The sequence below is a fragment of the Pseudorca crassidens genome, chromosome 5 (genome assembly GCF_039906515.1).
Source record: "Pseudorca crassidens isolate mPseCra1 chromosome 5, mPseCra1.hap1, whole genome shotgun sequence".
NCBI classification, from domain to species: Eukaryota; Metazoa; Chordata; class Mammalia; order Artiodactyla; family Delphinidae; genus Pseudorca; species Pseudorca crassidens.
The window spans coordinates 43,293,848-43,309,097 of NC_090300.1; the positions used below are offsets into that span (position 1 = coordinate 43,293,848).

The window sequence follows — 15,250 nt, forward strand, 5'->3', positions numbered from 1 at the left end:
GGAACAGCTTTGAGTGCGAGCTCAACCCGGGAGAGGGCCGGGTTGGGGAGGAGAGAGCAAGGCCCGAGGATACGGGGCTTTGTCGTAAGGAGGGTCTCCTCTACGCATCCTCCGCCCCCTAGGGGGCCCCAGGGGACACTCGGGACACCCTCAATGTTGGCGGAGGGTGTCCCCTATCCCAAGAGTCCGAGAGGGAAGGGAAGGGAAGGTCAGGTTCTGTCCCGGGTCTTTACGGTCTGTACCTACCCGCAAACAGACAGAGCCTTCGGGCTTAGTAGGCAGTATTTCTTCCGGGAGAGGGGACGGGAGGAGGAGGGAGGGAGGGAGGGAGGGGCTCCTCGGTCTCCGGAGGATGGCTAAGACCCGGCTTTTCCTAAACACGATCCTAGCTTCTACCTTTCCCTAAATTTAACGAACGAAAAATCTGTTTGGGCCAAAGCGCTAAATTGAAATGGGAGGCGGGGGACCCGCTCTCCCCGGCACCCCCACCGGGCTTCGCGGCTCTTATCTTACTCCCAAACCGCCACCGACTCCGGGGAGGGTCGGCGACCTGGAACCAAGTCTCTGTCTTGCCACAGTTAACCCAGGTGGATTTCGCATCGCGTGATCACGCTTTCTTCCTCCCCAAAATGTTTCCCAAATGAACTTCAAGGGCGAAAGTGCAGCAGAATGAAGAACCAGAGTCCGTCTTGGGGAAGGGGGTTATTCTATGTTATTCTACATGTTATCTGTTCCTTTATTGATTTGGTGTAAAATCAATCCGGTTTCTGTGCTGGGTGGATAAAATGGGGCGGGCGGGGGGCATTTTCTCTCTGGGCTTCCGAGAGCCACAGAGCCACCATTCTCACGGTCCGGTCCCTTGATTGCCGCACATAGGAGAAGAGGCAAGCGCTTTTACAAGTTGGTATAGTCGAGAGAGAGAGACAGAGAGAGAGCGAGAGAGAGAGACAGACAGAGAGAGAGACAGAGAGAGACAGAGAGAGAGAGAGAGAATGAGAGAGACAGAGAGAGAGAGAGGGAGAGAGACATTCATCAAAAAGGAAGAAAGAAGCCTATCCCGGATAGTTTAATAGTAACAGGAACAAAGATGACGCGAACCCCATCAAATGAAACAATACTATTTTGATTCAATTGATCGCAAAGTGTCTTCAATTAATAACTTGGCACTTATTTAAAAGGTTTAACAGAGGTGAGACCGAAACATTTTGTACCGACAACACGTCATGAAATAACAGAATCTTCTTTTGTTTAAAATAACTTAATACACTAGAAAAAATATGGCAAATATAAATAATTTTGTTTTCATGGAGAACAAATAGTTACAAAGCTCAACCGCATACCAAAGTTCAGCTAAAAGAGCTTTTCCTCGTTCTTGTATAAGGGATTAAAAAAAAAACAACCCAAAAACTAAGGAGGCTTTTTTTAGAGAATTGGGATACAGATTGCTTAGTCCAGGATATCCCAGTTTAAATAGCTACATGAATTGAGACAAACAAAAATATTACTTGAATATACACCCTTGTGAGATAAAATGCAAATGTTGAAAGTCAACTATCAGTTCACACGTTATAGCCAAAATAAACTTTGTTCGTGTTTATCAACATATTTTACACAAACTTAGTGCCTGTATCTATCTGGGTGTTGTTTAAAGTGAGTGTGATGGAACAGAGAGGGGGAAATAAAGCACGGTCCTCAAATAGGACTTTAGGAAATCTGCAAGAGGGAATACAAGAAAAGGGGGAGGAGAGGGGACTTAACACTGAGCGCCCACTATGTATCAGGCACCACGTGAGGCGCTGTACCTTCACCGTTCCATTTCTTTTCTTTTTCCTTTTCTCACATTTTCTACCTGCCTCTGTTGTCTTGGGACAATCAGAGTGCAACTTTTTTGCCCTTCAGACTTTTTTCTTTTGTCCCCCAGCATTAAAGACGGGACAAAAATAAATATAGATAGAAATATATATATATCAATTTCCAGATGCTTTGGGTATTGTTTTTATACTGAAAATGAAAATGGAGTTAAGTGCATGTGAGTAAAGCGGGGGAGGGGGGAGACACCATCAATGGAATACAAGTAACATGCAAACCGGAATTTACTGTCAGCAGTCTGGACAGTTCTGCCATAATAATTTTCTCAGAGAAATCATCGTCTGTGGTATCATTTTTGTATTAATATTTTTTCTCTCCTCGTTTTTATACTGTCTTCCCTCTTCTTGCTCTTCCATACTGGTGGTTTTTAACTCAAAGCACCTGATTCAACGTAAAAGGAGGCCCGCCTCTCTTATCAAATTTCTTGTATTAAAGTGAACTTCGCAGAAAAAGGTCAGTTTCAAAACCTGTGAACTTCCCAGCTGCGTACATTTTTTTCATCTTAATTCTTTAAATAAGTATACCTCTTCCTTCTGTTTTGCCTTCTTAGCCCATTTTAAAAAACATACACTTTAAGTTGGTAACTCCCCCCCACCCCCACCGCCGCCCCAATTCTCTCGAGATTCGTCCAGGTTCTTTTTCCATATTATTTAATGTACAAAATACTTTAAAATTTTTTTCTTTTTTGTTCCTTGGTTCTCTCTCCGATTTCAGCTTCTGACGAATAGCAATAAGTTCCCTTTCTCTGTTTATCTCTGGTTTGTCTTTTCTACTTTTTTTCCCCTCATTTTTTATTAACAGGATTTTTATTTCTACGCAAGAGTCCATCGTCGCAGTTCTGCCGTGAGCCACACACTCCGCTGTCCCAGCACTCCCTTGTCCAGTCTCTCTCCAGACCTCCCAAACCCAGCCCTACAAAGCCAAATTCTGGGCCCTTGGGTAGGTGAATGGTCAGAAGCCACGGAGCTGGTGCCCCTCTTGGGATCCCAGGTCACGCCCTCCGAGTCCGGGATGCGGAATGGGGCAAGGGGCAATCAGCGGGCGGAAAGAGGCTCGGCTCCCGAGGTCCGGAGCAGGTAACGGAGAAGCAGCGGGGCTCGGAGGGAGTGCAGGCTGCGCGCCGCGCTGCAGGCGCGACGTTGGCGCTGGCGTTGGCGTCACAGACCCAGGGCGGCCGCGTGCTTTTTGGCTTTCAGTCTGAGATCCGCGATGCTGGAGTTCTTGCTGGTAGTCTTGGCGGCAGCCGCGGCGGCCACGACGGAGGCGGCAGAAGCTGAGTCCGCGGCCAGCGTGGCGAGCGGCAGTCCGAAGGGAGGCGCGGGGAACATCATGTAGGGCGCGTGCGCGGCCAGGTGCGGGTGCAGGTGGTGGTGCGCGTGCGCCACGGCGCTGTCCAGCTGCAGCTGCGCCTGAACCTGAAAGGACAAGGGCGTCACGTTGCAATGACTATCCTAGGGTGACAACAGAATAGAAACAGAGCATTAACGGCGTCCAGCTTAGCTCGGGTAAGGCTGGGGCAGGGGACGGAAAAGGGGCATTTGGCTGACCTTATCAGTCTGTTACTGAATCTGGGGCGCCACAGGGATATTCCAGTGACCCTGAGTCTCTGCAACTAGCTCAGTGTGGCCTATCCCCTTGAGTCCCAGGGACTCCCGTCTGCAGGAATTGTGGCCGCCCCCTCGGGAGCTGGGTCTGTCAGAAGGCGACATTACTATTGTGCTAATACATCACCCTCCCGAAAATAACAATGTATATTGGACAGACGACGGGATGAGGGTCATTACCCTCCTCTTTTGATGCTGTCGTACACCTTTTACCCTGCTACTAAAACACTGAAGTACCATTAAGCAAATTACAAAACTTTTAAATGTCACCTAGGGAAGTTGTTGCATCTTCATCACAACTGGCACAATTGTTAGTACTTCTAACATTTACTGCTATTAAAATTACCTTGGGATCTTGTTAAAATGTGGATTCTGATTCAGAAGGTCTAGTGTAGGGCCAGAGATTCTGCATTTCTAACAATCTCCCAGCTGATGCTGATGCTCCAGACTAGGAGATCACCTTCTGAGTAGTGAGGGTCTCCTTTTAAGATTCCCCTCTCTCTCCAGTCATTCTCTCTTGCTTCAGAAGCCTAGCATTAGGATACCAGAATCCAGTGGTGCCAGGAGAGCTAAGATCTGCCTAATACTAACCCTCAATACACAGGTGCAGCCAGGTGTCTCCCCCGACCAGGACACTGGCATCTCAGAGTTAATTCATGACTTCACAGTCCTATGGAGCAGGGGGCCTGGCCATGGGGAAGGTCAGGCACTGGTTGGGAAAGGATTGCACCCTTAGGCTTGGAGAATGGGGAGTTCAGAGCACTGGGATTTCCCAGGATTAAATCATTGCTGCAGGCTGTACTTTAAAAATATAGTCTTAAAGGTTTCTGTATGGCTAAGAAATGGATTGCAGCCGCAAGGTGTCCCTGGGAAGACCAGTGCTTCCCTCTCTACTAGATATGAAGCTTTGCAGCTTTAAAAAATCAAGTCTGAGCTGGGAGTGTATTTATTTATTTATTTGTTTGTTTATCTTCGGTCAGAGACATTTAATGTGAATAAGAGATAGAAAACACCTAGGAAAATATTTAGAGAGTTGCCTTAGAAACACCTTAGGACTAACCTCTGTACTGGATCTGACAAAATCTTACTCAGAAGGCTTTTCCTTCCTCTCCCCAAGTGCAATCTTTAGTTCATTTTTAAAGGACCCGTTGCTGCCCTCAGGCCTCTGTGGGTTTCCCATGAGGACAGAAAGGACTAGGCATGTAGGCCCCTGACACTGTATAGGTTTTTAAAGGGGAGTAGGCCCACTATATCATCTGAAAATTTATCCTCTACCTGTATAGACACCTATATGGGGGCTCAGAGACAGGGGATGTTCAACAATTCAAGCAAATATCCAGGTCTTTCCACAGTTAAAAACAGGTTGAAACTGGGCTGTACTTGCCTGCTGAAATGGCATCCTTAAAGCACCTACATTGACGTACGGTGCTACTCTACAAGCTTCAAATTGGCTGGCAGCCCCTATGAGGACGCCTGCAAAAAATGGGGGAACAAAACACAATAAAGTGAGATTAACATGTCCAGCATTGTTTTCCAAGGTTCCAAATGGAACCAAGATAGAACTACTTCCTTTGGAATTGTACATTTATCTTCCTAAACTGCTGCTAAAATGAAAAGCAATGTAATTTACTCCCAAACTTTAGGACTCTCATTAACTGCCTTCGGAGCAGATTTTTAAATAAGGACCATAGTTATCTTTGACAAGGTTCTTTTCTGTCTTCATAATAACAACATCCCCTAATACTCTTTTTACTTAGAGTATCAAATGTTCTTTGTCTGAGAAGCATACCTTTATGCAGTTGATTTTCTTGTTTTCTACATTTAGCTCTTCGATTTTGAAACCAAACCTACAAAGTGGAGGAAAAAATAAAACCTAGATGTTATGACTCAGAGTAATGTTATAGGCAAGGATTGGGAGATATAGCAAGCAATCTTTGAATTATATACAAGAATCTTAATTTCCAAAGTTAAAAACATAAATAAATGACATAAATAGAAAGATTTCATATACTTTTGCAAGATAAGTTGTTTCTTGATAAATTACTGTAGTCCTGGTTTCATGTTTCCACAGTTAGAATCCCCAAGGCCTAAAACTCGCCCTGATACCTGATACTAAAGTGATAATGGGTTTAGATGTTTGCCCAGTAAGACCTGAGAAGAAAATGCTCATTAATAGCCTGTAATATTAATTAGTTTCATCTTCAAGAAAAACCAAACACCAAAGCAAATAGTGACTGTTTTTTGTTTTTTGTTTCCTGGGGGTGGGGGGGATAAGAGTGGGGGAAGAGGTAATTAGTGTCATAAAAGCCTCACTACAAAGAAGTTTAGAATTTCTCTGTTCCTCTGTGCAGCAGAGTGTAACATGGTAGCAGAATAATTGTGCCATTATCATGATAATCTAATTTGCTTCTATAGAAAAAGCCACTGAGTACAGTTAGGGTAGTAGAGAAGTGTCCAGAAGATAGATCAAAATTTAAATAAAGTATGAAAAAATAAATACCAGCAATGAAGTTCACTTATTATGAGAAAAAAAGAAGAACATTCTGTGAAATGGGAGTGGGGTATGAATCAAGTAACTGTTGGATACTATCTTCTCCCAGATATTACCTTCTTAGATAAACTTGCCAACTTTTAGAGGCAGTATGGCAGATTTTAAGAAATTCAAATAAAGCTTGCTTTTATACTCCAATAATATAGCATTATGTTCCAATAACACAGCATATTGACTGATTCATAAATTAATGTTAAAAACATGAAAGTAAAATATTGCTTCAGAGCTTTCTTCTTGTTTTTGAAAGCAAGTGTCACAGTCAATGGAAATCTTCAAAAATTCCCCTGCCATTTAGTGTAGTAGAAGGGTAGATTTCATGCCAGGGTTGCATCCTTTGTGTACCTCACATGGCCTGAGGCTTTTGCCTCTTTTTTCCCCTAGAAGAGTTGGAGCTGATACACTAATGCTCACAACTGTAATAATTATCATCATGTCTTTAAGGGGTTGCTAAGCCTCTAGAGATCTCAGTGCGCAGAGCAAAGTAGGAGAGGCTTAAAAAGGAAGGCTCTGCTGTTGATGCTGTGATGACCAAGCCAGCCTATTATTACTTTTCCCCTTTAAAGTGACTGCTCTGTTTTTGTCCTGATCCTATTACAAGATGCGGGGAAGCCCCATAAGAATTGCATAGTTCGCTGCAGATGGTGGTCTCTAGCCCAGAGACCTAGGGAGTATCTGTTACAGTGATACTTTGTAACAGCTGCAGATGTTCAGGCCTAAAACTGCTCCATGTGTTCAAACAAATAATGACTATCATTTTCTCCTATTTTATTATTTGAGTGGAAATACAACCTGAAACATTTAAATTCGTTTTCCATAAAACTAAAAGGATATGTATGCATGTATGTATGTAATTTTTTTCCCCTTAAGCGCTCCTGAAGCCTACTTTTCCCATTACATTCACCGCCACAACCAGTAAAGAAAATCTGTTCCAATGCTAACTCCATTTAGTGTGGCACTTGCTGGGGTCAGATTTTGGAAATGTCAATATTAAGATATGTGGATTGTTTTAAAATCAAGTTTCTGTAGGTTCAGGTTCACTTCCCTGGTTAAGTGAGAGAACAAAGAGTGACCAAACGCATTTATTTCTCTGCTATTTCACACACAGTTTGAGATCAACCGCTAACGGCAGACTGTAAATTTGTGCACTTAACAGTTGCTAATTTTCTTTATAGTCTGTACATCTATAAACCTAATTGGCATATCCGCTTGGCAAACCTAGATCCCAGAGCAGACACTCAAGGAAACCCAACTCCGCCGAACAAAATATTCGTTGTAACTTTTAAGGCATCCAGAAGATAAAACGTTTTCTGTGGGATTTTTTTAAGGCTTATAAAAGTAGGCCCATTAGGATTAAACCACATTAAAGGCATCGAGAGGCGAGGGTCGGGGGTGTGGTTTATAGAAACTCTGGGAGCAAGCCCAGCACAGCTTTCTTCTGCTGGGAACATATGTTGGGATGGGGCGGGGCGGTGGGGGGAGCACGGGAAGGCTTTAAGACCAAGCTCTACTTTGGAAAATAAGACCTCTAGCAGAGACGTCGCTTCCCTTCTCACCTCACTCCAGACATTTGGACCCACACCCTCGTCGTGTGTACCCCAGGCATGCCCCTCCTCTGCTCCCCGCGACCTCCTCACAGGCGGGTACCTGCACTCGGGCCTCGGACAGCCCCAGCCGTTGGCTCAGTTCTTCACGCATAAAGGCGTCCGGGTAGTGAGTCTCGTCAAAAAGCCTCTCCAGCTCGTTGAGTTGTTCCAGGGTGAAATTGGTCCGACTTCGCCTCTGCTTGATTTTGGTCTGGCCTTCGTCCTCCATCCCTTTCGCATCCTCTTTGCGATCCTTCGGCTCCGGGGACACTGGAGGGGGCACCACGAACAGGACCGCACACGTACGTCCACGCGCGCACACAGCAACACACACACACACACACACACAGAGACAAAAACAACACAGCAAATGCCATTACCAGATCTGTCTCCAGAAGGATGGAGGATCCTGCCCCCTCCCGGAGTTCCTGTCCAGTTCCTCACCCGGCTGCGAGGAAGAGGATCCTGGAGACGCGAAAAGATCAACTCTGGGCGGCCGCCCGCGGGCAAGGTGGGCATTCACCCACGCATCCCTTTTGCAACTGTGGCCTCAGCTCACCTCCTCACTATTCAGCCCACAGTCCCCTGCCCTCCCCCGAGAACACCAAATCAATTCCACTAACCCTCTCTTGCATTCACTCTCTCCCACTCGCGCACAAAAATCAAAAGAGCCGCACCGGGCGGGTCACAGAACGAGATGCTGGCAGGAGAGCGCAGCGAGGCCACGGACTGGCCTCTTACACCGGCCATTCCCAGAGTGCTGGGCCGTTGTCAGGCCAGCAGTGGCCGCCGCCGGCTCTCTTGTCTCTCTCAAACTTGCTGGTCTAATTTGGGAACAATTGGGCTGAAGGGTCACAGCCGGAGGACAAGACCCCGGGGCCGCATGGCGGGAGCCACTTTCCCGGGCGCTCTCTGCGGACCCAGGGCTTGGACCAAATCCCGCGGACGGCCCACGGACAGTCAGGCAGTCCCTGTCCCCCCTGCCGAATCCCAGTTGCCTGAGCAGAGGCGCCCACGCCATGTTGGCGGCCTGGAGGGCTCGCTGTCCACACCCGGCCGGAAGGCCAGAGGTGGAAAACCAGCTTCGGGGAGCCAGCGAAACAGACCGCTGTCTCTTTCGCTCCTTTCTCCCTCCCCATTGGAAAGGCAGACGCGACCCTGAACGCTTAAACCCACAGAGATCAACAGGTTCAAGCGGAACATTCGGGATCCTCGGTTTCTATTGGTTGCTCAAAGCCTTTTCATGCATCCAGCAGCTCGGATGTTTAATAAAATATGCATTTTTCTGCTCTAGGTTTGCACACATCCGTTGCCACTTTCCTGTCCTTCCTTCTCCTCCCTTTAAAAACAGGAGCTCCATGAGTGTGAGCATACAGGGACACTAGAGGGATGTGGAGATATATATATATATATATATATTTAGGCCAAGGGACCGTGATCAGGGGAGCCAGGATCAACATAAGCTGCCCTCTGGAACCTTCAACCTCTGCGCCTGAGTTGGAGACTTGGGTTTTTAAGGTGCAAAAGCTGAGTTTGGATAATCGAGGCTGTTTGCAGTTCTTCCCAGCCCAGAATCCCGATCAGCATGGGTGTTAAAAATCATTTCCAGAAGAGCCGGCCTGCAGACAAATTAATATTTGCCCTGAGCTTGGAAATCAACAATCCCAGGACTTCGTTTGCCCACAGTTCAGACCCTAACTTCGTGGGGGGTGCCTGATGGTGTACCCAGGGCCTCGAGCTGGGGACTCAGGCCCCGGAGGGTGCACTGGACCGCCTGACAGTTATGCTACCACTTTCCAAATTTAGGAGTACTTGGTACCCCGTCTGGGAGAAGAATCTCTAGAACTCAGCCCAGCTTGGCATTCTAGTTACCGTGATCTTAAGTGTTTCCCGCATATCTACTTCTCAAAGTTTGTGTTGTGGACGTTTGTCTTTCCTTAGGGAAGAAGTGGATACATTATAGCACAAACTGAAGCCAAGTTAATAGGAAAATATTTCCACAGATATTGCAATGAAATTTAAATATGAAAACACATCTTTCAGATTCTGCCTTTGGCTTTGTTTATTTCATGCCATCCACAGTGGAAGCCTCTCAAACTTTTGGGGCTTCAAAGAGAAAGATGTCCACATTTACAGTTGATTAACAGACTTAATATAATCCCTGTTTTGCCCCCAAATTTCCACTTATTGGCCTAAACAAGAACAGACTGTTATAAACGACTTAATTGCTTGCTTAAATATGTGATTCTAAGCATGCCACATATTTCCTTAATTGGAAAAATATGGCAGCACACCAGTTACTGCAGGCACCAAGTGCCAAATTAATTTTATTGTTGAACTCCTTTGAATTGGTACAGGACGCTCCACCATTTAGAAAAAGGCTTTTCCTAACACTTTCCTGGCACCAAAGGATTATCCCACCACAAAATCAGAGTACTGGATGATGCGACGCAGTAAAATTTCGAAAAACAAACAAACAAACAAAAAAGGAGCCTAACGCATCTCCCGAAAGAAACAGGTCACAGCCTGAACCTTAGCCTGCCTTGGTCTCATTCTACCTTCACAGCTCTAAGAAAATGGGAAGTTTGGGGCCCTAAATTCCAGGCAGCCAGGGTCTTCGCGGAGTTAGCGGCGGCACGAAATCCGGGGCGACTCCAGGGTGAAATCCCAATCAATCTCTCTGTCTCTGTATCTCTGTCCCCTTTCTCTCTTTTTCTTTTTTTTTCTCGGGCCTAGGAAAGGGGCTCCCGCAAACTCGGCGCTAGATGCTAACTGTAATCCCGCCGCCTGGCCCAGCTAGTGCCAGCACCCCCTTTCGCAGCCCGGCCCAGCGAACTTCCCCATCCGCCTGCGGGCCGTCTGGGCTGCGGGCCCATCCTCCCGTTGGTGAAAATGCGTTTCGGTGGAATGGGAGTAGCGGGAGCATCTGAGAAGGGCGCGCGCAAACCCCACACGCCCCCCCCCCCCTCCCCGCACACACATTCGGACCCCACCCACGACCGTGCACACCATCGGACTCCCACCCCTCCATCCTCACTCCAGCTTCCAGAGCTGGGGTCCAAGAGCCCTCTCCGCGTCCCGCCCCCCTCCCCGCTGGGCCTTGGTGTCCTCTCCCGCCCGAAAGGAGTCAGGAAGGCGGGAAGGGGAACCGCGGCCGGGGGTCAGGCCGTTACCCTCGGTGAGCCGCGGGCTGCCCGGCTCCCTGCTTCTCTCGGCGGCGCCCATGTCCAGCTCCCGGACGGGAGAGCGCGCTCCTCCAGCTCCTCCGCCCGCTCCTCCTCCTCCTGCACCTCCTCCACCTCCTCCGCCTCCGCCTCCGCCTCCTCCGCCGCCGCCGCCTCCGCCGGCCGCCCGGACTGCGGGACTGCTGCGGTCGTCACGGCCCGGCTCCGCGCAGCCGGTCGGCTCCTTGGCCCCGCGCAGCGGTCCGCTCTCCAGCACCTCCCGGTACGTGATAGCCTCCTTCTTCTCCTTCACTTTCTGGTCAAAAGACTTCGAGACGAACGCCGTAAGTTCTTCCATCGCCGCCAATGCCCGTCAGCCCCGCGCTCAACGTCTCCCAGCCGAGCCCAGCTCTTTTTTTCCTTCTTCTTTTTTTACTGCTCCAGCCCCCCCAATAATAACACATCAATGGGACAGGGGTGGGGGAGGAGTGGGAGGAGGAGGAAGAAGAAGAAAAAGAAGAGAAGAAAGAAGAAAGAGGAGGAGAAGTAGAAGGAGAAGAAGAAGTAAGAAGAGGAGGAGGTGAAGGAGGAGGAGGAAGAAGAGGAAGAGGGAAGGGGCGGGGGCCGCGGGAGGGAAATGGGAACTGATGCTTCCCTGCCGGAGCGCGCTTGTTCAATGTTAAGATCTTTGACAATTCTTCCTGCGGAGAGTTCAGATCTGATAGCAACGCAGCGCTTGAAGTCTCACTATTTATACTTCGCAAAGGCGGCCCCTTGTTCTGAGTAAATTACCTCCCCTTCGCAACTCGGAGGGAGACCCTTCCCGGGAAGCACCCGCGCCACTACCTGGGGGTGGGGGAGTGGGGGTTGGGAGGTGGGGGTGATAGGGAGAGAGAGAGGGAGGGAGGGGGAGGAGGAGGGAGAGAGAGAGAGAGAGGGAGAGTGAGAGAGAAAGAGAGAGAGAAAGAGAGAGAGAGAGGGAGAGAGAGAGAGAGAGAGATTGAGATTGATTAAGGCTGGAGTACAGGGGCTGGAGTACAGGGGCTGGAGTGTGAGTGAGGACAGCGAAGGGGGACCAGAGGGAGTGGGAAGAAGAGGCAGACAGTCCAGGTTTTCAGATACCTCGGCCGCCTGCGCTCTTGGCCATTAATTCAGGATGACAAGAATCCATAATTAATTTAATTAGGCGTGGATTTTGCGTTGGTGTCACGGCTTACTTAAACACTAGGGAGCTGGACTTATTCCGCCGGGGCGTGGTCAAAAGGAAACTGACAAGTGCGCGACTCCTGGAGTCAATAGGGTATCCCGACTTGGCATCCGACCCTATGTCCTCGCCGGGCGTCAGGGTGCAGCGCAACTGCTCGGCCCCGCATTGCTGCCCGGCAACCCTGCCCTGCATCAGGCGCCCGGGACCCCAGTTCTGTATCCTGACCCGGTATCCTGATCCTACATCCCTACTACCCCGACCCGAAACCTTGTAGCCTGGCATCCTGGCTTCACAACCCTGCCGAGTCAGGGTCCTTTCCAGTTTCTCAGGCGAGCGCAGCTCCTTTCAGGGGCTTCCGGGCCCGCGGCCAGAGCTGAGCCTGGGTCTTCACCAAGCTCCCTGCCCCGGGGAGTTTGTGATTCACCCCATTATTCGCGTCCTGGAGACCGAGCCGACTCCTCTACGGACAAACCCTGCTCGAAGTGGCTGGTTTGTTTAACACATTTCCCGAGCAGCTGTTCCCTGACAGATTCCATTTTAAAGTGTTTCCTTAGCGCTTGGTCAAGGACAGTTTGACTTCGTTCCCTCTTTGAGGTCTCAGGACCCTCACCCTTCTCCCTTACTCTTTGCACCCGGACCCCTCCCACAATGAACTACAGAAACTCTTCTTTAGCATCCCGGGAAATATTCTAATTGATCTCCTAATTTTGAAAAGAAAATGATTATCCCTCTTTGAGTTTGAAAAAAAATCGATGTTAAGTTTGTGGCCCATCTAATTTATGTACCGTGGATTATTTAAAAAAAAAAAAAAACCTCGCCGGGAGAAAAGCACTCCCCCCCCAAGCTACGATTTAAAATATATTCCTGGACTATTTACATCGAAACTGTTATATGGAAGGACACATCTATATTCCCGCGTCATTTGTCCGTATTGTGCAGGACAAAGTTTGCTGTGAGAATTGTGGCCGTATATATACCCCTCACATAAAAATATTTACATATGAAAAAAATATTTACATATGGAAAGTTATATTTACCTGAGTGTGTAAACAAATATACCTCTTCAAGTGTGGCTTTGGGGACATTTTTGAGTAGTCTGAATATTAATGCAGTCTTTCTGATGTTAAAGATAACTTGTTCGTTTTCTTGGATCTTATACTCTTTGTAAAAATAAAAGCAATTATAGAACTTTGATTCCTATATCTTCCACCCATTGGTTAAGGCATTAACACAAAGTTAACAGATAATTTGAGAAGTTCCATCAAAGCAACTGAAACGTGTAAAAAGAGAACACAATTACAACTTAATACATTAATGTTTCTAGAATGTATGTAAATAGAAGCTATACGTAACTTTATGTCATACCACAGTACTCAGATTAAAATATTCAGTTAGTGAACTTAATGAAGATGGAAATCACACTCTTTAGAACTGTTACTTTGCCTTTTTTCTCTTGAATTCTAAAGTTTTTTTCTTCTTAAAACATTTATTTCATTTATTGCTACTTTTAGGAAAAAGAAGATCTTTAAGTTTCCAGTATCAATAGCTTTTAGGTATCAGTAAATTACACGAGTGTTTGCTTTTTATTACACTACAAGAGACTCAAAGTACTCACTTTTCAAAGTTATATGAATTTAGAAACATGATTTTACAGTTAGTCTTGGGTTACTATTTGTGACCACTTTACTCCTGATATTATTAGAGGGGAATAACCATAAAACTTTAATCCTTTATGAAAATCCCTTTTTAAGGTTATTTAGCAGAATGACAAATAATGGGATCAGCTAAATGGATGTGGTGCTCAAATAGCTCTCAAACTGAGGTGTTAAATGTGTATCCACAAACAGCTCCAAAAACAGCCACTATTAAAAGTATGGTAAGGGATCAGGAGGCTCACCAGCTACTTTTTTTGCCTTTTCAAGCACATGACTTTTAAGTCTGAACTCAAAATCCATCTACTAAGCTTGAGGGAAAGATGAACACTTTAAAGTTAATTAGGGAAGGCTTGGATACAATAGTTGTATAATTCACACGAAATAGATTTTCCCATAGATTTTTCTGGCGCGTTGCTCTTAGTATATTTACAAATAGTGGCGTTCCTATGAGATGGAGCTAAGAGAGATCTGTAGTATCTAACCACGGATTCCTACTGGCCTAAGGGAAGTTTAGTTTAAAAAAACCCCACCAAACCCAGGTTTTAAAATCATATACTAATAAATGCTCACCAAGTTCTAATGATGTTTCTTTAAATAGCAAATATTTTCCGAGGACAAGACATTTCAAAATGCATTTCTGGTAAAAACAAACAAACGAACAAAAAAATTGAGAGTAAAGTTCAGTTGACAGCCTGCAGACAGATATACAGTTTCCAATAAAATTCAGGACCCCAAAGGTTCATTTCCACCGCCCACTCCCCCACCGGCTCTTGAATTATTTAAAATAAACATGTAGTACTGTAGTTAAGCTTTAAAATGGTTCCTCAAAACAGGTTAGTTAAGGTACAGTCACTTATGAGAAATAAAATTGTGGAGGTGGTTTTCTCCATCTCAAATGTCTGTGGAAAACTGTAGCTTGGGTATACAGCAGTTGTGAACGAGTTGGTTCTCACAGTCGACCCAAACCAAGGCCAACAATTTACCTCCTTATCGATGCTTACTTATAGTAAAGAAGAAAAAAATGATGTTCACGCAAGGACATAAAGTCGTATGAGTTACAGAAAATGCTGAATTGCTTTCATTTGTATTGGTTTAAATAACAACAACAAAACCCCCTACACATTTAATTTATTTTCCAGAAGAAACCTCCTTTCCCTGCCTCGGGCAGTTTTCTCCCATTCCGCAACCAACCAGTTACTTTAACGTGAGAAAAAAATTTGCGCCCAACCTGTGCCTTCACCTTCAGGGCAGAAGAAACGCCGACTTTTAATGCATTTTTGCAAATAAATCATTACAATTTAATCACACACGACTCTGACGCTATACAGACACACTCCCATGATTTATTATTGTTGGGCCAGTTTCCTCCTCTCCCAGCGTGAGATAATCGATTTTGCTACGTGTGGTGGTCTATATAACTTCCTATAATGCAGATTGGTTTACTAATTATCTGTGACGATAACGACGGTTACTAAGGCAATAATACTTTTCAGTCCCCACCTTTATTGCTTTTTGGTAACAAGGAACTCAAATAATCAAGCAAGCAAAACCAACACCAAACAAAAAATTGGCGGCGTGACAATCTACTCCCTCGGCACTCCTAACGCCTGGCAGCCT

The 15,250-nt window shown here is 46.4% G+C and overlaps 2 protein-coding genes across 5 annotated transcripts in view; one reads left to right on the top strand and one right to left on the bottom strand.

The window, feature by feature from the left end:
- Positions 1-1,131: 1,131 nt before the first annotated feature.
- On the bottom strand, positions 1,132-11,554 carry SHOX2 (SHOX homeobox 2). 4 transcript variants are annotated; one of them, XM_067737849.1, is made up of 6 exons: positions 10,781-11,554; positions 8,052-8,072; positions 7,669-7,877; positions 5,263-5,320; positions 4,858-4,946; positions 1,132-3,320 (listed from the first exon to the last, which is right to left on the bottom strand). In XM_067737849.1, the coding sequence occupies exons 1-6, from the start codon at positions 11,127-11,129 to the stop codon at positions 3,027-3,029; spliced, it is 1,020 nt and encodes a 339-aa protein (XP_067593950.1). In that variant the 5' UTR covers positions 11,130-11,554; the 3' UTR covers positions 1,132-3,026. The 4 variants fall into 4 exon arrangements, with proteins under 4 accessions (XP_067593950.1, XP_067593952.1, XP_067593951.1 ...); XM_067737851.1 differs by having other exon boundaries at positions 1,132-3,284; positions 10,781-11,552; XM_067737850.1 differs by lacking the exon at positions 8,052-8,072 and having other exon boundaries at positions 10,781-11,541.
- Positions 10,500-15,250, top strand: part of RSRC1 (arginine and serine rich coiled-coil 1) — a 451,481-nt gene continuing 446,730 nt past the window's right edge. The window contains exons 1-2 of the mRNA XM_067737138.1: positions 10,500-10,785; positions 10,839-11,054. Coding sequence (XP_067593239.1) covers positions 10,500-10,785; positions 10,839-11,054 — 502 coding nt within the window. The remainder of the gene's footprint in view (positions 10,786-10,838; positions 11,055-15,250) is intronic.